Here is a 21,807-nt window from a genome sequence, read left to right as displayed (position 1 = left end):
CCATGCTCCCTCCCCTCCCCAGGGAGGGTGAGGCCCTCCATGGGGGATCTCCAAAGTCTGTCATATCATCCAGGGCAGGGTCTAGGCCCTCCCCTATGTGTCCAGCTGAGAGAGCATCTCTCCATGTGGAATGGTCTTCCCAAGTCCATTCATACGCCAGGCATAAATATATTAGTTTTTATGGATAATAACCCAATGAAGGAATGGTGGATTATACAGCATTTGTATTAGTCAGGACTCTCTAAAGAAACAGAACTGATAGCACAGATACACACACAGAATATGCACATACATATATCTATACACATGCATACCTACATACTAGTGGACTTAATAGAGTGGCTTACAGAATGTGGTCCAGGTAGTCCACAAAGCTTCTCTGCCATTCTCTAGATTTCTTCTTTGTTTGAATGATTGTTTTCTTACAGAAACTTTTCAGTTTTATGAGGTCTCAGGTACTAATTGTTTGCTTTAATTTTTATTCCTCTACATATGAACATCCAGTTTTCCCAGCTCCATTTGTTGCAGCTGCTGTCTTTTCTCCCGTGCATTTTTTGTCTTTTTGTCAAATAACAGTTGCCTGTAATTTCAAGTACTCATGTTTGTTTTTCTGTTTTATTCCATTGCTATGCCTGTCTGTTTTTGTGCAAGTACCATATTGTTTATGTTACTATAGCTCTATAATGTATCTTGAAGACTCGAATAGCAAGCCCTCCAGTGTTAATATTTTGCTCAGGATTGCTTTGAATATCTGTAGTTTTTTGTGGTTCCATATGAACTTAAGGATTTTTTTCTTCTATTTCTGTGAAGAATGCTGTGGGTATTTTGCTCAGGATTGCATTGAATATGTAAATTGCTTCTGGTAGGATGGCCATTTTCAAAATATTAATTTGACTGATCTATGAACAAAGAGTGTCTTTCCATTTTCTAGTATCTTTATCAATCTCTTTCTTATAGATGTGGAATATTCATTATAGAGGTCTTTCAACTTGGTTAGGTTTATTCCAGGATATTTGATTGTCTTTGATGCTATTGTAACTGGGAATGTGTCCAAGATCTCTTTCTCAGTGTGTTTGTTGTTGGTGTGTGGAGGCTACTGAGTTTTGAAAGTCGATTCTGTACCTTGCCATGTTGCTGAAATTATTGATAGTTTCTAGTGGAAGTTTCTGGATCTATGTGTGATATGGTGAAGGCCAACAATGAACTCAGTGATAAAACTGACCAGCTTGTTGTGCAAAAATAGTCTAAAGATTTCTAAGTGCTCCCTGGAAGAGAATCTTCTCTGCAGCAGCCACAGATCTCAAGTTGTATAAAATCAAACCAAGTACTCATTATTATGTTGGTTGAATTAAAGTGAAAGCTCAAGTCCCAACCTTGGAGGGTGTTGGTGGTTAAGGTAAAGGCATTAACTGATAAAGAATGGTATCCTTTAAGTTGGGATGGGGATTATGGGTGATCCTATTGTGGTTGAGAATGTTGAACCCTCAGATTCTCAAGGGTTTATCTCAACTGAGGAAGTAACCTCTCCACCCTCAGAAGAGGATTACTCTTGCCCCACCCCCTGAAATATTTCCTTTTCCACTTATGACTAAGGAAATTAAACCTTTGTTGTCTACTAAACCAGCAGTAATTTTTACTGATGTCCCTTAGGATCAACTAATAGTTGCCTCTAGACCTATAGCCATACTTAAGGCTAAGCAGGCTTCTAGAGAGGAGATAGAAAGTGTAGTCCATGGGGGTGGTATGCTACACTACTGAAAAGTTTAATGAGTTTGCTAATTCATTCAAGAAGTCTGGGTAATATATGTGGGAATGGATTTTAAGGGTGTGGGATAATGGTAGAAGGAACACGAGCATAACATTTTTTATTGGTATGATCCTACTAAATGGAGATACTATGTTTAGTGTTGAAAGCTCATATAGTTAAAAAAAAGGTGTCAAAAGTTTGTTTGAATGGTTGACTGAAGCAAAAGATGGCCTACTGTAAAGGAGGTGGAGGTGCCTGTTATCCCTTGACTTGGTAGATAAAGACATTTTAAGGCTCAGGGAGATTGCAGTGCGAGAGCGGGTATGCTGAGTAAAACATAGTCTTCCACAATGGGAAGGCCAAGAAGACATGCCCTTCATGAATCCTATGTGACACAGAATGGTGACAGGGACACCAGCACATGTAAAAAGTTTTGTTTTTTCCCTTTTATTTGTGACAGACCTTAGGGTTGGAGATGCAGCTGGATGAATTAAATGTAATGATTTAATTGAGCCAAGAACTAGCAAGGACCAGGTGGTAGCACTGAATTTCCAAAGGCAAGGTGATTGTAGTTATCATAATGGGCAGCACAAAGTAATGTCCACAATGTCCTAACCTGTAATGGTCTGCACAGGCAAAGTAAATTTTATGGTGGCATGACTCCTGAGGGACTTTGGTACTGGCTAATTCATCATGGCGTTTACAGGCATGAAATAGATAATAAGCCTAATGAATTTTTGTTTGATCTGTATCAGTGGGAAAATTCTCAAAAAAATGAAAGAAAGGCTCCATTGGATTGTGACAAAAGGCAGTCTCAGCCCATGAACCAATTTTGGGATTTCATCCAGTTTTCAGACCAAGAACTCCTTGGATAAGAGGATGGCCAGGTTACCCTGAGGAGACATCTTGATAAAATACATGAAAGTTTTACCATTATTCTTTCTCCAGTCCTTCCCCAGAGGTACCTACAGCCTTTTACAAGGTAACTTTACACTGGGGAAAAGGAAATGATCAGGCTTTCTAGGGTCTATTGGATACTGGATTGATGCTGACTCTGGGAGACCATCCAAAACATTGTGGCCCTCCGATTAAAGTAGGGGATTATAAAAGTCAGGTGATTAATGGAGTTTTGGCTGAAGTCCAGTGGGCCCATAGTCCCATAATGAATAATTGGGATAGATATTGTCTTAGGGTTTCCATTACTATGAAGAGACACCATGACCACAGCAACTCTTATAAAGTAAAAACATTTAATGGGGGGGGCTTACATTTCAAAGGTTCAGTCCATTATCATTCTGGTGGGACATGGTGGCATGTAGGCAGACATGGTACTGGAGACATAGCTGAGAGTTCTACATCTTGTGCAGGCAGCAGAAAGTGGTCTGTCTAACTGGGTGTGACTTAAGCATATATTAGTCCTTAAAGCCTGCCTTTACAGTAACACACTTTCCCCTGCAAGACACTTACTCTAACAAGGTCATACCTCTTATTAATAGTGCTACTCCCTTTGGGGACCGTTTTCTGTCAGACCACCACAGATACTTAGAAATTGGCAGAATTCTCACATTGGTTCCCTGACCTGTGGAGTGAGTGCTGTTATGGTTGGGAAGCTTTTAAAGTTGACTCTGTCAAGGAAAACAGTGAACCAAACCAGTATCACATTTCTGGATGAATTACAGAAATTAGAACTACCATCAAGGACTTGAAAGGTGCAGAGGTAATGGTTCCTGCCAAATCTTCATTTAACTCTCCTATTTGGTTAGTGCAGAAGACAGATGGATCATGGAGAATGACAGTTGACTATTAAATACTCAATCAGGTAGTGAGTCTGATTGCAGCTGCTGTACCAGATGTGGCATCCTTACTTGAGCAGATTAACATGTCTCCTGGTACATGGTATGCAACTACTGCTCTAGCAAATGCCTTTTTCTCAGTACCTGTCCATAAGGACTTCTGGAAGCAATTTGCTTTCAGTTGGCAAGGCCAACAATATACCTTTACAGTTTTACCTCAAGGATATATTAACTTTCCAGCCCTGTGTCATAATTTAGTTAGCTAAGATCTTAATCGTCTGTCTCCTCCATGAAATATCACATTGGTGCACTATATTAATGACAGTATGCTGATTGGACCAAGTGGGCAGGAGGTAGCAACCACTATAGACTTGTTGGTAACACATATGTGTATCAGAGGATGGGAAACGTATAACACAAGTTCTAATTGCTGTTAATAATAAAAGCCCAGAGTCAGATATTAGGGGGGTGAAAGCTGAAATATTAGAGAAGCAGAGCAGCTGGCCACTAGAGCTCTTACCTCTGCAAAATCCTTACCCTGAAAAGAGACCTAGTTCCTGTCTCCTCCCATCTATATTCCTCTCTCTACTCAGCCATCTCACTTCCTGTCTGCCTGTACAGACCTCCAGACCTCTATGATTAACTACTAGCTAGCCCCGCCCTCTATCTTCAGGCAAGCTTTATTTGTTAAAGTATAAACAAGATAACACCACAAAATCCAACCAAAATTCAAGCGACTTCTAACCTAGTGAAATTCTTAGTAGTCCAATTGTATGGAGCATGTAAAGATATTCCTTCTAAGGTGAAGAATAAGTTATTACACCTGGCTCCTCCCATCAACAAGGAAGAAGAACAACATTAGTTGGTCTATTTGGATTTTGGAGACTGTACATTACTCACTTGGATATGTTGCTCCAGCCCCTGCACCAAATGACTCAGAAAGCTTCTAGCTTTGAATGGAGCTTGGAACAGGAGAAGGCTCTTCAACAGGTCCATGCTGCTGTGCAGGCTTCTTTGACACTTGGACAATATGATCCTACAGTACTTGAGGTGTCAGTGGCAGATAGGGATGCTGTTTTGTGCCTTTGGCAGGACCCTATAGGTGAATCACAGAAGAGACCTTTGGGATTTTGGAGCAAGACTCTACCATTATCTGTAGACAAACTATTTTCCCATTGAAAGACAGCACTTGCCTGTTAATGGGTCTTAGTGGAAACTGAACATTTGACAATGCGCCACCAAGTTACCATGCTACCTGAGCTGCCCATAATGAGCTGGGTGTTATCTGACCCACCAAATCATAAAGTAGATCATGCATGGCAGGAATTCGTTATCAAATGGAAGTGGTATTTACAAGATGAGGCTCAAGCAGGTCCTGAAGGCACACGCAAGTTACTTGAAGAAGCTGCCCAAATGCCTATGGTTTCTTCTGTTGCAATGCTGTATGCTCCCAAGTATAAAGCCCTTTGATCTGTTAACTGAGGAAGAAAAGATGAGGGCCTGGTTTACTGATGGTTCTGCATATTATGCAGGCACCACCCAGAAGTGGACAGTTGCAGCATTAAATTCCATTTCTGGGATAATCCTGAAAGACATGGATGAAGGGAAATCTTCACAGTGGGAAGAACTTCAAGCAGTAGACAAGGTCATACATTTTGTTTAGAAGAGAAATGGCCATATGTGCAAGTCTTCACTGATTCATGAGCTGTAGCCAGTAGATTTGCTGGATGGCCAGGGACTTGGAAAGAGCACGACTGAAAAATTGGTGAGAAAGACATCTGGGGAAGAATATGTAGATAGATCTCTCCAAATGGAAGAAGGATGTGAAGATACTGTGTCCCACATAAATGGGACATCAAAAGGTGACTTAACTGAGGAGTTCAGTAATCAAGTAGATAGGATGACCCATTCTATGAACAGTCAGCCCCTTTCCTTAGTCAGTCCTGTCTTTGTTCAATGGGCTCATGAGCAAAGTGGCCATGGTGATAGAGATAGGAGTTATACATGGGCTCAACAACATGGACTTCCACTTACCAAGGTTTTCCTGTGAGTGCCACTGCTGTGAGTGCCAGATACGCCAACAGCATAGATCAATATTAAGCTCTAGATATGACACCATTCCCCAGGGTGACCAGCCAGTGACATAGTGGCAGGTTGACTACATTGAACCACTTCTTCCATGAAAAGGACAATTCTTTGTCCTTACTGGAGTATTTTTTCTGGTTATGAATTTGCCTTTCCTGGACATGATACTTCTACCAAAACTATGACCCATGAACTTACAGAATATCTTATCTGCCATCATGGTATTCCATACAATATTGCTTCTGATGAAGGAACTCACTTCACAGCCAAAGAAGTGTGACAGTGAGTACATGATAATGATAATCCACTGGTCTTACCATGTTCCCACCATCCTGAAGCAGCTAGCCTGATAGAAAGATGGAATGGCCTTTTGAAGACACAGTTACAGTATCAATTAGGTGGAAGCAGCCTGGAGGGCTGGGGCAGGGTTCTCCAGAAGGTGGTATATTCTTTGAATCAGCATCCAATGTATATTATGTTTTCTCCCATAACCAGAACCCATGGGTCTAGGAATTAAGGGGTGGAAAGTGGAATAATTCCACTTACTAACACTCCTAGGTGACCTACTAGGAAAATAATTGCTTCCTGTTTCCAAGACCTTAAGTTCTGTTGGCTTAGAAATTTTGGTTCCAGAGTTGGAGAGTGTTTCTGCTAGGAGCCACAACAAACATTCCATTGAACAGGAACCGCATACCTCCTCTGACACTCTGGACTTCTGATGTCCTTAAACCAACAAGCTAAGAAAGTAATAAGTGTTAGGAAGGGTGATTGATCCAGATTACCATGAGAAAATTGGATTGCCTCTCCACAATGGAGGCAAGAAAGATTATGTGCAGAGTGCAGGAGATCCTTTAGGGTGTCTCTTGGTGCTAGCATGTCCTGTGATTAAAGTCAATGGGAAACTACAACAGCCTAATCCACGCAGGGTGACAAAGGACCCAGACCCTTTAGGAATGAAGGTATGAGTCACTCCTCCAGAAAAGGAGCCAAGATCTGCTGATGTACTTGCTGAGGGTAGAGCATATATAGAATGGGAAGTAGAGAAAGGCAGTTATAAATACCAGTTAAGGCCACGTGACCAGTTGCATAAGTGAGGATTATAATAGACATGAGGGTTTTTGTCATATTTTGTTAAGAATGTGGTGTTTGTACATATATTTGTATTTTCTTTCCTCAATTCCTTTATCAATTAAGAGAATATCAGTGCTTATTATGTTATTATTTATTATATTTAAATATATACTATATGTTTAAATTTGAAATACTAAAAGAATATCCCTCAAGGGACATTGCCACCTGTTCTAAATGTATAATGTATTTGTGGTTATACAAGGGATAGTTATATCATGTTAGGCATAATTATTACCTGGTTAAATATAGACTGTATTTACGATTGTATGTGGGATAGTTATATCACATTAGGTGTAATTATGTCATAGTTATTGTTTTAATTTGCAAATTAAGCATGATATAAGGAGATATGATTTATGTCAAATTGACAAAGAGTGTACTTATGATAACTATTCTTGGTTGTCAACTTGACTACATCTCTAATTAAAACTCAAATGGCTGGGCATACTTATGAAGGATTTTTTTCTCAATCATTTGAAGTGGCAAGACACATTTCTTATCTGAATCTTTGAGGTAGGAAGATATACCTTTAATCCAGACTTTTTGAGTTGGTTAGATACACCTTTAATCTTGGTCATACCTTCTGTTGGTAGCCTATATAATGGCAGTCTATATAATGGAAATGGAAAAAGAAAGCTTGATTTCTCTCTCTCTTCGCCTGCTTACTCTTGCTCTTTCTAGTAAGTTCATTCCTTCCCTGGCATTAGAGCCTACTTCTTTGGGATGCTGGAATATATTGAAGCCCAGCTGGGACATCCATCTTCGAACTGAACTACTACTGGATTCTTGGACTTTCTGTTGGTAGAAGACCACAGCCTGTAAGTCATTCCAATAAATATCACACACACACACACACACACACACACACACACGCACGCACGCACGCACGCACGCACGCGCGCATGCACACAATGCAATGTATATATATGAATATATATATATTCATTCTAGAGTTTTGTTTTTCTAGAGAACCCTGACTAATATAGTTGTCTGTGGGGTCTGTCATTTATAGCCTTTATTATGTTGAGGTGTGTTCCTTCCAGTCCTACTCTCTCAAGGACTTTTATCATGAAAGCATGTTGGATTCTATCCAAGACCTCTCCTGCTTGTAATGACATTTCTTATGATTTTTGTCTTTAAGTATATTTTTCTGATTTATTATATGTATTGACTATGTATGTTGTACCAACCTTACATTTCCAAGATGAAGTCAACTTGATCATGGTGAATGATCTTGATATGTTCTAGTATTTGGTTTGGTGGTACTTTATTGAGGACTTTTGTACATGTGTTCATCAGAGTATTGGTCCATAGGTTTGTTTTTGTTGTGTCTTTACCTGGTTTGGTTATTAGAGTATTATTGGCTTCATAGAACAAGTTTCTGAGTTATCTTTCTATTTCTATATGTTTTTGAAGAGTTTAAAACATTGATTATAGTTTTCTTTCAAAGTCTGGTAGAATTCTTCTATGAATTGATCTGGACCTTAAGTGTGGTGATATATTATTTATGATTTATTAAAGCTTCCCTGAGGATTCATAAAGCAAAGTCAGCCACAAGCCATAGATGCCAGGCACACACCTTCAATCCCAGGACTCAGGATTAAGAGGCACACTGATCTCTGTTAGTTCAAGGTCACACTGAGCTACATGAAATTGATCCAGTCCTAAAGAGAAAAAGCTCACATAAAGATGATCTCGGCACTTGGGATCACACACCTTTAATCCCAGGACTCATGAAAGGTATTTAAGACAGGAACAGTGTCTCAGAGCTGGCATTCATTCTCCAGCCACATCCAGGATAGGAAGGCTCAGTCTCAGAATTCTCCAAACAAGCTGAGGAGAAGTATAGCAGTCTGGGATTGCAGTCTGAGGAGCCAGATTCACTTTTCAGTATGAAGTAGAGGTAAGAACTGGTGGCCAACTGCTTTGCTTTTCTGATCTTCAGCTTGAAGTTTGAACCCCAGTATCAGTCTCTGGATCTTTTATTTATTGTGCTACACTGGAGGTTTTTTGTTTGTTTTGCTTTGCTTTTGCTTGTTTGTGTGCATGTGTGTGGCATTTTATTATGGTCTCAGTCTCCTTTTTATGCTTATGTTTAGGCTGTTAGTCTCTTAGTTTAACTTGGGTGGTTTGGATGAGTCAAAAATTATCTATTTCTTTCAGATTTTCCATCTTAATGGACTGAATGGAGTATAGGTTTATAAAGCATTCCCCTATAATACTCTGTATTTCTTTGGTGTCTGCTGTAATGTTTTCTTGTTCATTTCTAATTCCGTTAATTTGGGTCATTCCTTTATTTTGATTAGTTAGGCCAAGAACCAGCTCTTAGATTGATCCTTTGTATTATCTACCTTTGTTTCTATTTCATTAATTCCTGCTTTGATTGTTATTTTTTCTTGTCATGCGCCGAGTTTGGGTTTAGTTTGTTTTTCCCCCCAGATTTCTGAGTTACATCATAAAGTATTTAGTTTTTCTCTCTCTGATCTTTTAATGTAGATACCTAGGGCTCTAAACTACCCTTGTAGCACTGCTTTTTATGTATCTAATATGTTTAGTCATGATTTATTTTCATTTTCATTTAATTCCAGGAATGTTTTCGTTTCTTTCTTGATTTTTTCTTCATAATGAACTGTGGTGGTGACATGTAAGCTAAAACAAACCCCTTCCTCCACAAAGTTCTTTTTCATCATAGCAATAAAAACCTTAAGTAAGATAGTGTTTTAACTATAATAGGCCATGGTTTTTTTTGTCTTGTCTGGTTGGAGTTCTGTGTGTTTTTTATGTCTATAGGAGTATATTTTTCCTACAATCTTGCTAAAGATCTGGTCTGTGCAATTGATCTGGGATTCTTTCCTTCATTTCTGCCTATAATTCAAATATATGGTCTTTTGGTGGTGTCCCACATTTCCTGCACATTCCTTTCCTGTGTTTTTTGCCTTCCATTTTCTTTATTTCATATATGTCTTCTACTTTATTTTTCACTTCTGCTATTCTATCTTCTACTTGATTCATTCTGCTTGTAAGTGTTCTCCCTGAATCTCCTAAATGAGATATTGAGTTTATCAATTCCATCTTCATTTCAGTTTGTGTTTACTGAATTCAGTTTTCAAAACCTGAATTACCTTTGTTACTTCATTCAACCATGTATTTCAATTTCTTAGACACCACTAAAGTGTTTTCTGTTACCCTCTTGGAGTTCAATGAATTGTTTGTGTGTTCTTTAAATTCTTTGATAAAGTTTATGACTCTTCTTTTAAATTCTATGTTCCAGAGTTCATCTAAGTTGTTCTCATTATAGAACACTCCTATAGGACTAGCTTGTTTGGTGGGAAACTTGCTTTCTTGACCATTCATAGTGATTTTGTTTTGGTGGTTTGATTTGGGCATGTAGACTTCTTTCTTTGATTATCTGTCTGATGTAATAATCTGGCCTTCTTCAAATTAGACCAGTACAGGAGATGTGTGACCTGAGATAGGCCAAGTAAATCTGTTTGGTAATCTGTTTAATTAGAGCATGGAAAGATGACTGACAAAAGAAAGGTTGGGAGATGAAAAGAGTATCTCATTAAAGGTGGCTCATGTAGAAAGCAGGTTCATAAATCACTGATCTGGGGCTAGGCCTCTGGGTGTGCAGAAGGCTACAGGCATGGGAGTGGGTGGGTATCTTTTGTAGAGCTGGCTTAGTGGTCATAAGTTCCTTAAATATGTTTTTATCATGGGAAGGTTGCTTTCTCCACCAATTATAACAAGTTCACAGAATATTATAGTTTACATTGACATCTCCCTTCTTTCACAACTTGTAGAATATCAGTCAAGGCCCTTTTTGTTCCCAAAGTGTTCATTAAAAAGTCAGTTGTTATTCTTTTTAAAATTTTTTAAATTTAAATTAGAAACAAGCCTGCTTCATGTGTCAATCCCCACTCCCTCTCCCTCCCCTCCTCCTCCACCCCCCACCAGCCCTCCATCCCATCTTCCCTCTGCTCCCCAGGGAGGGTGAGGCACTCCATGGAGGATCCCCAAAGTCTGTCATATCATCGGGGCGGGGCCCAGGTCCTCCCCCATGTGTCCAAGTTGAGAGAGCATCCCTCCATGTGGAATGGGCTCCCAAGGTCCATTTGTACGCCAGGGATAAATACTGATCTACTACCAGAGGCCTCATAGATTGCTGAGGCCTCCTCACTGACATCCATATTCTGGGGGTCTGGGTCAGTCCCATGCTGGCCTCTCAGCCATTAGTCTGAGGTCCATGAGCTCCCCCTTGTTCAGGTCAGCTGCTTCTGTGGGCTTCATCAGCCTGGTCTTGACCCCCTTGCCTATCACTCCTCCCTCTCTGCAACTGGGTTCCAGTTCAGTTCAGTGTTTAGTTGTGGGTGTCTGCCTCTGCTTCCATCAGCCACAGCATGAAGTTTCTAGGATGGGATATAAGGTAGTTATCAATCTCATTATAGGGGAAGGGCATTTAAGATAGCCTCTCCACTATTGCTTAGATTGCCAGTTGGTGTCATCCTTGTAGATCTCTGGAAATCTCCCTAGTGCCAGATCTCTCCTTAAACCTATAGTGACTCCCTCTATTATGGTATCTCTCATCCTGCTCTCCTCTATTCTTCCGCTGGCTCAAACTTCCTGCTCCCCTTTTCCTCCTCTCCCAATCTCTTCTCCCCCTCTCCTTCTCTCAGGTCCCTCTCCCCTCCCCCCATGCTCCCAATCTTCTCAGGAGATCCTGTCTCCTTCTCTTTCTCTGGGGTATCATGTATGTCTCTCTTAAGGTCCTCACTCTTTCCCAGCCTCTCTGGCAGTGTAGATTGTAGGCAGACAATCCCCTGCTCCATGTCTAAAATCCATATATGAGTGAGTACATACCATGTTTATCTTTTTGTGCATTGTCTTAGTTATCCATGTTGTTTGTGGTTTTTGCTGAGACTTGGGCATCTGGAGTCAGATCATTGGTGGTGGTCTTGATATAGCCTCACCTTTGTTGAATGGATGCTTGCTTGAATCTTTGATGTTTCCCCAATTTGCCATGTTGTGAACCAGCTGAATGGTGCTTGAAGTTCAATCTTAGTGAAACTCTGTGTTGATGTACAAGTGGGGTGTCAGAAGACCCAGCTTAGCTAGGAATTTCTGTGCCCAGGAGCAAATCAGCTGTAGTGTTAGAATATCCTTGCTGCTGATATTCAGAAGTCATGAAGGGCCACCAGTTTCTAAAGGTGGTTCTTAGCTGTCAATGGCTAGGGTCACAGCAAGTATGGGTGGTACTCCCTTGGAGCAGGGTACAGACAGGATACCACATCATTCCTTAGAAAGTAGTGTGTAGATTGGAGGCCAGACTGAGGGTCCCTACCTGGGGGTAAGTGATACAGTATGCCTGTGGTCTGGAGCATCCTAATGAATGAGGTAGGCAGACTCAGAGGTCTCTACCTGGGTTTGGGGTTGCAGGAGTTCTTGTAGTCCTTGGTGGTGTGATAGGTAGGGTGGCTGTTGACTGTGCTAGTGTAGTGTTGCCTACCTGGGGTCAGGGTTGCAGGATGGCAGTGTGGTAGGTAGAGTTGGATTCTAAGAATCCCTACTTAGTCTCAGAGTCACAGAACACCACCAACTGTTGGATTTTTATGACAAAAATGTATTTGTTTTAAAGAAACTGAAATTGTCTTTGAAAGAAGATAAATTAGTTTTCACTTCTACTATCAGTGAATAAGAGTTTTAGTACATACCACCATAACTTACCAATATTAGTTTTAAATTTTAGTCATTATAACAAGTGTGTAGTAGAATTTCATTGTTTAAGTTTTAGACCCAGATGCTATATAATGTTACATATATTTTGTATGTTTATTTTCCACATGTATGTTTTGCTTGATGAAGTGTCTCTTGAATTGCTTACTTAATTTATAATTTAACTGTTTCCTTATTGTTGAATTTTAAGACTTCATTATATATTAGAGGTGACAGACAGTCCTTTGTGAGTTACGTTTTGCAGATTTTTAATTTTGGGGGTTGGTTTGAGACATGGTTTCTCTGTGGCTTTGGAGGCTGTCCTGGAAATAGCTCTTGTAGACCAGGCTGGTCTCAAGCTCACAGAGATCTGCCTGCCTCTGCCTTCCAAGTGCTGGGACTAAAAACATGCACCACCAGTACCTGGCAAAATACTTTGTTATTAATTAAATTTATTCTTTTATTTTACATCCCGACTGCAGTTTCTACTCCTTCCTCTTTCCATTCCTTCCCCTGACCTTCCCCTTTGCTCCCCATCCACTCCTCCTCTGTTTCTCTTCAGAAAGGGGTAGGCTTCCTCTGGGTGTTAAAAAGCATGGGACTAGGCTCCTCCCCTCATATTACAGCTGAGTGAGGCAACCCAGTATGATAAATAGGGTCCCAAAGGCCAGCAAAAGCATTAGGGACAGCCCCTGATCCCACTATTTAGAATCCCTCAAGTAGACTAAGCTACATAACTGTCACATATATGTAGAGGGCCTAGGTCAGTACCATGTGGGCTCCTTAGCTGTTGTTCTGGTGTCTGTGAGCTCCTATGAGGCAGATTAGTTTTTTTCTGTGGGTTCCCTTGTGATGACTTTGGTCCCACTGGCTCCTACAATGCTTCCTCCCTCTCTTCAACAGAATTCCCTGAGCTTAGCTTGGTTCTTGGTTGTGGAGCTCTGTGTCTGTTTCCATCAATTACTGGATGAGGACTCTATGGTGATAGTTGGGGTATTCACCAATCTGATTACAGATGGCCAGTTCAGGCTATCTATCCACTATTGCAAGGAGTCTTAGCTGGTGTCATCCTTGTAGATTCATGGGAGTTTCCCTTGCACCAGGTTTTACCTGACCCTGAAATACCCCCATAAAGACATCTCTTTCATTACTCTTCCCCTCTACCCCACCCCCAATCCAATCCCTTATGTTCCTATCCCCACCCACCCCTGTTTACCCAGGAAATCTCTTCTAGTTCCCTTTCCCAGGGAAATCCATGTGTCTGTCTTTGGGACTTCCTTGTTACCTAGCCTTTCTGAGTCCATGGACTGTGGGATGGTAATCTTTTACTTTACAGCTAATGTCTTTCTGGATCTGGGTTAACTTACTCAGAATGATTTTTTTTCTAGTTCCATCTATTTACCTACAAATTTCCCGATGTCATTGTTTTTAACAGCCGAGTAATACTCCACTGTGTAAATGTATCACATTTTTTTAATCCATTTCTCAGTTGAGGGACATGTAGGCTGTTTCCAGCTTCTGGCAATTCTTATCATAGTGGAGTACCCCTCAACTCTTGTGTCTACCAATGATATTAGTAAAGTACAATAAAGATTTTTATAAAATCAACCCAATGTTTTTCTTTTCAGGCTAAAGAGGCAGTAGCAGAAGCCGAGCAACAGGATCCTACAAACATTTTCACTCAATTTTATATATTCAAGATTGCAATCATGGAGAAAAACTCTGACAGAGGTATAAAAGCTCTTTATATATTAATGCGACCAATAAAATCCTCAAAGAATAAAATGATTCACAATAAGAAAATAGATGCACTGTTTTTAAGACAAGTTTACTGAATAGATGTAATTACTTTTACATAAAAATTATGCAATAATGCGCAAAGAAACTGAAGCGTATGTGAAAGTTTAAAAAAATGACTACTTATTTAGAAGATCGGAAATGGAAAATATTTGACAAGAATTAGGGGAAATTTTTATCACTGTACTTGTTTATACATCACCATTTGAACCAGCCTACTCAAAAGTTTTTGAAAGTTACAGGAAGTGGCAATCATAATAACACATCAGTTAAGAATTAACCTAAAAACCAAAGTATTCGGGTACCTTTTGACTCTGTTAACTAATGTTGTACAAGAATAATAAAAACTCTAATCTGTAAGTGGAAGTTTTCTTCACAAAGTGATAGTGTTAGAATGGCAGACACATGATGCACATCCTACCAGTGCTATGCGCTCACATTAGTTTAAGCATAGTTTCTTAGCTGATGTGTCTACATGCACATGTGTATATTCAATTAGTTATATATATGCATATACTCATTTAAGGTTTTCAGCCTTTCTACCCTTGGGTAGTTGAGCAAATTCTGAAGCAATCTGAACTACACACAATTTGCCATTTATGAGGGAAATTGAGATGCTTAAGCAGATGGATGGAAACAGAAACTATACCAAGTGAATTACTAAACTATTTACAGTTTCAGTGTGTGTGTGTGTGTGTGTGTGTGTGTGTGTGTGTGTGTGTGTGTGTGTGTGTGTGTGTGTGTTGTTTTTCGAGGCTGGGTTTCTCTGTGTATCTTTGGCTGTCCTCGAACTCACTTTGTAGACCAGGTTGGCCTTGAACTCACACAGATCTGCCTGCTTCTGTCCCTGAATGCTGGGGTTAAAGGCGTGTTATATAGTATATTAAGGGATAAAATAAATTTCATGAAACATTTTTACCAGTGAAAGTGGAAAAAGTTTCAGTATTAAACTTTTCCTTTTAACTTTAATATAAGTAGAAATAATTAACTTATTAAATTAAAAAATTATCTATGTGTGTGTGTGTTATGCCATAGTATTTGGAGGTTAAATGAAAACTTCATGGAATTGGTTTTCTCCCACCTTCATATGGGTTCTGGGATTGGACTCAGGTCAACAGGCTTGTGAAGTAAGCACCTTTACCCACTAAGTCATTTTACCACCCCCTTTAAATGTTTATATTTAAATAATATATATTGAATATATAATAGTAGTTTTATTATGACGTATCATATATATAATATATTTCAATCATATTCATATTTATCTCCTGTTACTCTTTCTTGTTCCTCTGACACTCCAATTGATCTCCTTCATTTTCTTCAACTAGTTCACCTTCTATTTTCCTTTTTTTTGAAGATCTAATTAATTTCATTAGGGTTGTTTATGAAATATGGGTAAGGGCTTACTTATAAGAGCATGGACACCTTAACAGCAGTTACACCACAGAATAAAATGCTCCCCCATTAACCATTAAATGTGTTTCAATCTTCAAGGAGGTGTGGAGCTCAAGATTTCCTCCCTTATCCATGATTGGATGTTAACTGACCCAAGGGTGTACACAAAGAACTACAGGCAACTAAGGAATGCTGAGAGTAGGAGAAATTGCCTTCCCCAGAGAAGAGCACACCAATCGGTTATTAAATATTCATTGGTCAGCCCTGAAAACATACATACAAGTGACATACAGATTGTCCAGGTTATATTTAGGAATGTGTATGTAAATACATATGTACATATGCATATAATAAGAATTAATGGAAAAAGAGGCCCTAAATTTGAAAGAGAGCAAGGAAAAGTATATAGAAGTGTTTGAATGGAGGAAAAGGAAGGAAGAAATGTTGTAGTTATAATCTCAAAAATGAGAAAAGAAGCTTCTCTGATTACAACTGACAACAACACTAATCTGTGGGCATTAGCAAGGTTATTTAGAGGGCATTTTAGTGGGTATATCATACCCATGCAGCAAAACAACAACAGTAGCTTCCACAGTAGGGCCTATGGCCTTCCAAGCTATGGGCTTTTGACTAAGTTCCCAGTACCAAAGGTGAATTTTTTCCTGTGGAGCTGACCTCAAATCCAATCATAAAGTGGTTGATTACCCTCGTATATGACTTGCTACCAGTTACCATTTTGCCTAACTGATCAGTAGTGTTACTCCCAGCTGATTAAGACAGTTGATGGCAATTCTCCCTGAGTAACCTTTACAGCACCTTCTGGCACTAAAAGCGGCTTCCCATTCAGTTCTAGCTGGATTCTCTGTGTACTGAGACTAGGGTATATGGTATCTTCAACTATAGGGTTTTAGCTATTCAATTCTGGTGTCAAAAAACTTCTTCCCTGCTGACTAGCATCCATAGTGCCAGAAAATGCTATGCATGGTGTGTTGGAAGAAAATACATCGGTAGTCTTACCCAGTACTAGACCCTATATGACACAACACTGACCTGCTAGGCAAGCTATAACTACTGGTACAATAGTGGCATGGCTGTTAGGAGGTAACTAATGACTTTCTGGTTGGATTTGAGGCCTGGTTCAGGGGAGGGGATTTCATGCCTGCTACTGTAATCCTGGGCAAAAGTCCATGGTTGGGGAGATCATAGATCTTAGAATATTGTTAGAATTTTCATTGCTATTGCATTACATCTGTAGATTTCTTTGGGGGAGAACAGCTGTTTTTACAATATTAATTCTTCTAATCTATTCTTTCCACTTTCTAGTGACTTCCTCAATTTCCTTTAATGTTTTTGAAGTTTTCATTAAAACAGCCTTTCATTTGCTTGTCCAAGTTTGTTCCAAAGTATTTTATTTTTTAATGCTATTGTAAAAGGTACTATCTGTTGTAATCCAGGAAAACATGGCCCCACCACTTAGGAACCTGGCACAGTGCACCACCCCTCTGGTATGGCAGGTGTAGCCTGGCCCTGTAAGAGGAAAATTCTACCCACTAGCTCTCTCTTTTCTCTTTCCTCTGAGGAGGCAGCTCCATGTGTCTCTCTCTGTCTGTTTCTCCCTCCTTCTCTCTTTTCTCTCTCCTTATTTCCTTACCTTCCATAAATAAACTTTCCATATAAGTCACATCTACAGGTCTCTGCCCATATCCCAGCCATCATCTGATCACCAGCCACGGGACCGCTGCAGACCCACCTTTTGCCTTATTTCCCTCACGCTGTATTCCTAACACTGTCTCCCTGATAGTGTATTTGACATTATATATAGAAAGGCTACTGATTTTTGGATGTAAGTTTTGTATTCTTCACTGAAAATATTTGTAAATTCTAAATGTTTCCTGGTGGAGTTATTAGGGTCCCTTATGTATAGAATCATATCACCCACACATAAAGATACTTCTTCCCTTTCTATTTGAATTGCTTCTGTTTTCCCCTGTTGTTTCACTGCTCTAGCTAAGACTTTGAGTACCATATTTAACAGCCATGCAGACAGTGAACAGCCTTGTCTTGTATCTGGTCTTCGTGAAAATGCTTTGAGCTTTCTCTATTTAGCATGATGCTGATTATAGGTTTCTCATATATAGCTCTTGCTATGTTGAAATATGTTTCCTACATTCCTAGTCTCTTCAAAGCCTTTATTGTGAAAGAACATTGGATTTTTTCAAAGACTCTTTCTGCATCTATTGAGGTTATCATGTTATTTCTGTGCTTGAGTCTATTTATATAATGTGTTATATTTGTCAATTTGTGTGTGTTGATCCATCCCTGATCATGAGGAATGGTATTATGGTGTAGTCTTGAATTCCATTTGCAAATATTTTATTGAAAATTTTTGCTTCTAAGTTCATCAGAGTCTGATTTTTCCTCTGTCTGTCTGTCTCTGTCTCTGTCTCTCTCTTTCTCTCATTGTATGTGATACTGGCTTCACAAAAAGAGTTTGGAAGCCTTCATTCATTTCTATTTTATGGAATAATTTAAGAAGGATTAATATTAATTGTTTTTTAAAGGTTTGGTAGAATTCTGTAATACTCCATCTTGAATTGGACATTTTTTTCTTTTAAGTATTATTGATTCTTTTTGGGATTTCACATTATGCATCCTGATCCCCCCCCCCGCATCCAACCTTCATCCTTGCAAACACCGCTCCCCCCTGCAAAAACAACAAATCTTAAGAGAAAAACCAAAACTGAAGCAGAACAACAAAAAAGAGAAGAATCTCATTGTGGAAGCTGTAGCGTGGCCCAATTATCTTCACTTGCAAGCATTCATGGCCTAATCATTGGTCTCTTTCAAAGTCTGTGCTGCACCAATGGCAATGGGCTCTCACTGGGGTGCCTCTTGGATATCCTGTTGTGTTATGTCTTGGAGATCCTGCAGTCTTTGTTTTGTAGGTTCATCCCCTCTTCATGCTCCAACAGTTCATAGATACAATGAATGTTGGGAACGGCTAACTCATGACCCTGGTTCTGGGCCTGGGTGGTAGCTGGGCTGGTCAGCCTGCCAGCTTTCCCCTTTTGTCACCATCTGGGTGAGCTTTCCAGCACTGCCTCGTTGGCCTGGACATTTTTGGTGGGGTTGTTTGGCTTTTTTCTGATTACTTCAATTCTGTTACTTGTTATAGATATGTCAAAAGTCTTTACATTGTCTTGGCTTAACTCTGGTAAGTCATATGTACCTATGAAGTCACCCATTTTTTTAGATTTTCCAATTCAGTGGGATATAAGTTTTTAAGGTATTGTAAGGATTCAGGCATTATGCTGGCCTTCCCCTGTCACCTGGAATATGCTCAGACAGTACCCTGGTCAGCCCAGGCTTCCACAGTTACATAATCTTCACCCAGGTCCAAAGGATCCCTTTAGAAGACCCCTCATGCTTCATCATAACATTTATGATCTGAACTTCATTGATAGCTTGTCCTGTCTCCTTTTTTTGTCTCCACCTTTATTAATTTTGGTCTTCTTTCTTTTGATTAGTTTGGCTAAATGCTTGTCAATCTTACTGATTTTCCCCTCAAAGAATTTACTCCTTGTTTCATTGATTCTTTGTAATTATTTTGTTCTATATAGTTAATTACTATTCTGATGTTTATTATTTCTTTATAGTCATTGTTTCAGAGTTTGACCTAATCTTGTTTTTCCAAGGTTCTAAGGGACATAGTTAAGTTATTTGAGATTTCTCTGAATTTTTAATATAGGCACTTATGGCTGTAAACTTCTTTCTTAAGACTTCTTTCATTGTATCTTACAGGTTTCGGTACATTATGTCTTCACTTTACTCAGTTCTGAGGATTTCTGATTTACTTCTTCAATAATATTCAATATTATGTTGTATAATCTCTGTAAGTTTTGGGAATTTTCTGTAGTTTCTCTTGCTCTTGAATTTTAGATTTACTATGTTGTTTTCAGATGGGATACAAGAAATTATTTCAGTTTTTATGTGCACTTTAATTTTTTTTTTCAAGACAGGTTTTCTCTGTGGCTTTGGAGGCTGTCCTGGAACTAGCTCCTGTAGATCAGGCTGGCCTCGAACTCAGAGATCCACCTGGCTCTGCCTCCCAAGTGCTGGGATTAAAAGCCTGTGCCACTACCGCCCGCCTTTTTAATGTACACTTTAAGATTTATTTTTACTTTTTAAATTTATTTTGTGTGCGCTGTCTCTCTCTCTCTCTCTCTCTCTCTCTCTCTCTCTCTCTCTCTCTCTCTCTCTCTCTCTCTCTCTCTCTCTCTCTCTCTCTCTCTCTCTCTCTCTCTCTCTCTCTCTCTCTCTCTCTCTCTCTCTCTCTCTCTCTCTCTCTCTCTCTCTCTCTCTCTCTCTCTCTCTCTCTCTCTCTCTCTCTCTCTCTCTCTCTCTCTCTCTCTCTCTCTCTCTCTCTCTCTCTCTCTCTCTCTCTCTCTCTCTCTCTCTCTCTCTCTCTCTCTCTCTCTCTCTCTCTCTCTCTCTCTCTCTCTCTCTCTCTCTCTCTCTCTCTCTCTCTCTCTCTCTCTCTCTCTCTCTCTCTCTCTCTCTCTCTCTCTCTCTCTCTCTCTCTCTCTCCTCTCTCTCTCTCTCTCTCTCTCTCTCTCCTCTCTCTCTCTCTCTCTCTCTCTCTCTCTCTCTCTCTCTCTCTCTCTCTCTCTCTCTCTCTCTCTCTCTCTCTCTCTCTCTCTCTCTCTCTCTCTCTCTCTCTCTCTCTCTCTCTCTCTCTCCACATGCACACACATGTGCCCAAAAAGGTCAGAAGGATTTGAATTCCCTGAAGCTGGAGTTTCAGGAAGCTGTAACCCACATGATGAGGGTGTTGTGATGATAATTTTGGTCATCTACAAGAGCAGCAAGCACTCAACTGCTGAGTCCTCTCCCCACCCCATTTCTGTGATTTTTAATACTTGCTCTGCATCATATTACATATAATCTGTTTTTGAGTAAGTTCCATGGAATGATGAGAAAGATGTATATTCTGTAGTATTTCAATGGAATGCTTTGTGGGTATCTATTAAGTCCATTTTATTTATAATTGTCATTTAATTTGATGTTTCTCCATTTATTCTTATGATGACCTATTGGTGGGAGTAGGGTATTTAAGTAACCCACTGTGTTGGGGTTAGCCTGTTACTTTATAGCTAATAGTGTTTGTCACCTTTCTTGTTTTCAGTGAAATTGTTTGCAATGTTTTAGGTGGATTAGGACTGCAGTGTCATTTTTTTTGTTTGATTTTGTGTTCAGAGCACCAAGCTCTATCCTCAGTCTTCTGTTGAGATTAGAATATTGTCTGTAGGAACAGTCAATATCCAGGGGCAGACCTACTATGAAAATGAGTAATATTCAACTGTAAAACAATCACCCCTTAAGCATTTTAGAAAATAAAGGGTCATTAATAACACTGTGTGCTGATGTATTAGTTACTGTGTATAAGACTGGAAAGAAAAAGAAAAAACACTGTAAAACTAGTGATTGATATTGGAGTGATAAATGAATGTAAATAGATGGAAATTTACGTGAAAAGGGGGAATTTGGCTAAATGTAGACTGAAAAGAGAGAAGCAAACATGTTCAATCAAGCAATAGTCCCTGAAAAGCAGGACAAGCTTTGTTCTTTGGAAGAGGAAAAACAAACGAAAAGGGAAAGTTTTTGTTTCATTTTCTTTTTTTGGTTTTGTTTTGTTTAATTGATATAGGGCAAGAACAGTGGGTTGAGATGATTTGCTTAGGTGACATTAAGTATTAAATGGACTAGATGTAGAGGGAGAAAGTGGTAGGTGGAGATACAGGGTACAAAAATTGATGCTTGGACTCTCTCCGGTTACTTTACTGGCTCCTGGCGTTCTGTCCCTCCACTGGAAGTTCCTCTGCAATGGGTTGGATTGCAGATGATCTCCTGGCCCATAGATAGTATTTCACAGACAGTCTCAGAGGCTGTTCAAACCTGTGCTCTTCAAGATTCCATTTGTGAATGCTGCCCCTGCCCCTGTGCAGCCCCTAATTGGCTATCTTTGTCTTTCTAGACTTTATGTCACTTATCTAAATTTTGATTTTCACTATCTATTTCTTTCTGCCAAAATTGGGTTCATTTTCTGGTTTCTTGAGGTACAATGCTAATTTGTATTTGACATAATTA

General features: G+C 39.6%; 1 protein-coding gene across 1 annotated transcript in view; it reads left to right on the top strand.

Moving 5' to 3' along the window:
• The window catches only part of Tex11 (testis expressed 11), a 264,024-nt gene that overhangs the window by 109,987 nt on the left and 132,230 nt on the right, over positions 1 to 21,807 (top strand). The window contains exon 17 of the mRNA XM_021233615.2: positions 14,097 to 14,199. Coding sequence (XP_021089274.1) covers positions 14,097 to 14,199 — 103 coding nt within the window. The remainder of the gene's footprint in view (positions 1 to 14,096; positions 14,200 to 21,807) is intronic.

Source organism: Mesocricetus auratus, unplaced genomic scaffold, assembly GCF_017639785.1.
Source record: "Mesocricetus auratus isolate SY011 unplaced genomic scaffold, BCM_Maur_2.0 Super-Scaffold_100003, whole genome shotgun sequence".
Taxonomy (NCBI): domain Eukaryota; kingdom Metazoa; phylum Chordata; class Mammalia; order Rodentia; family Cricetidae; genus Mesocricetus; species Mesocricetus auratus.
Note: the sequence above shows the minus strand (reverse complement) of the source record. Positions and strands in the feature narration are given on the sequence as shown.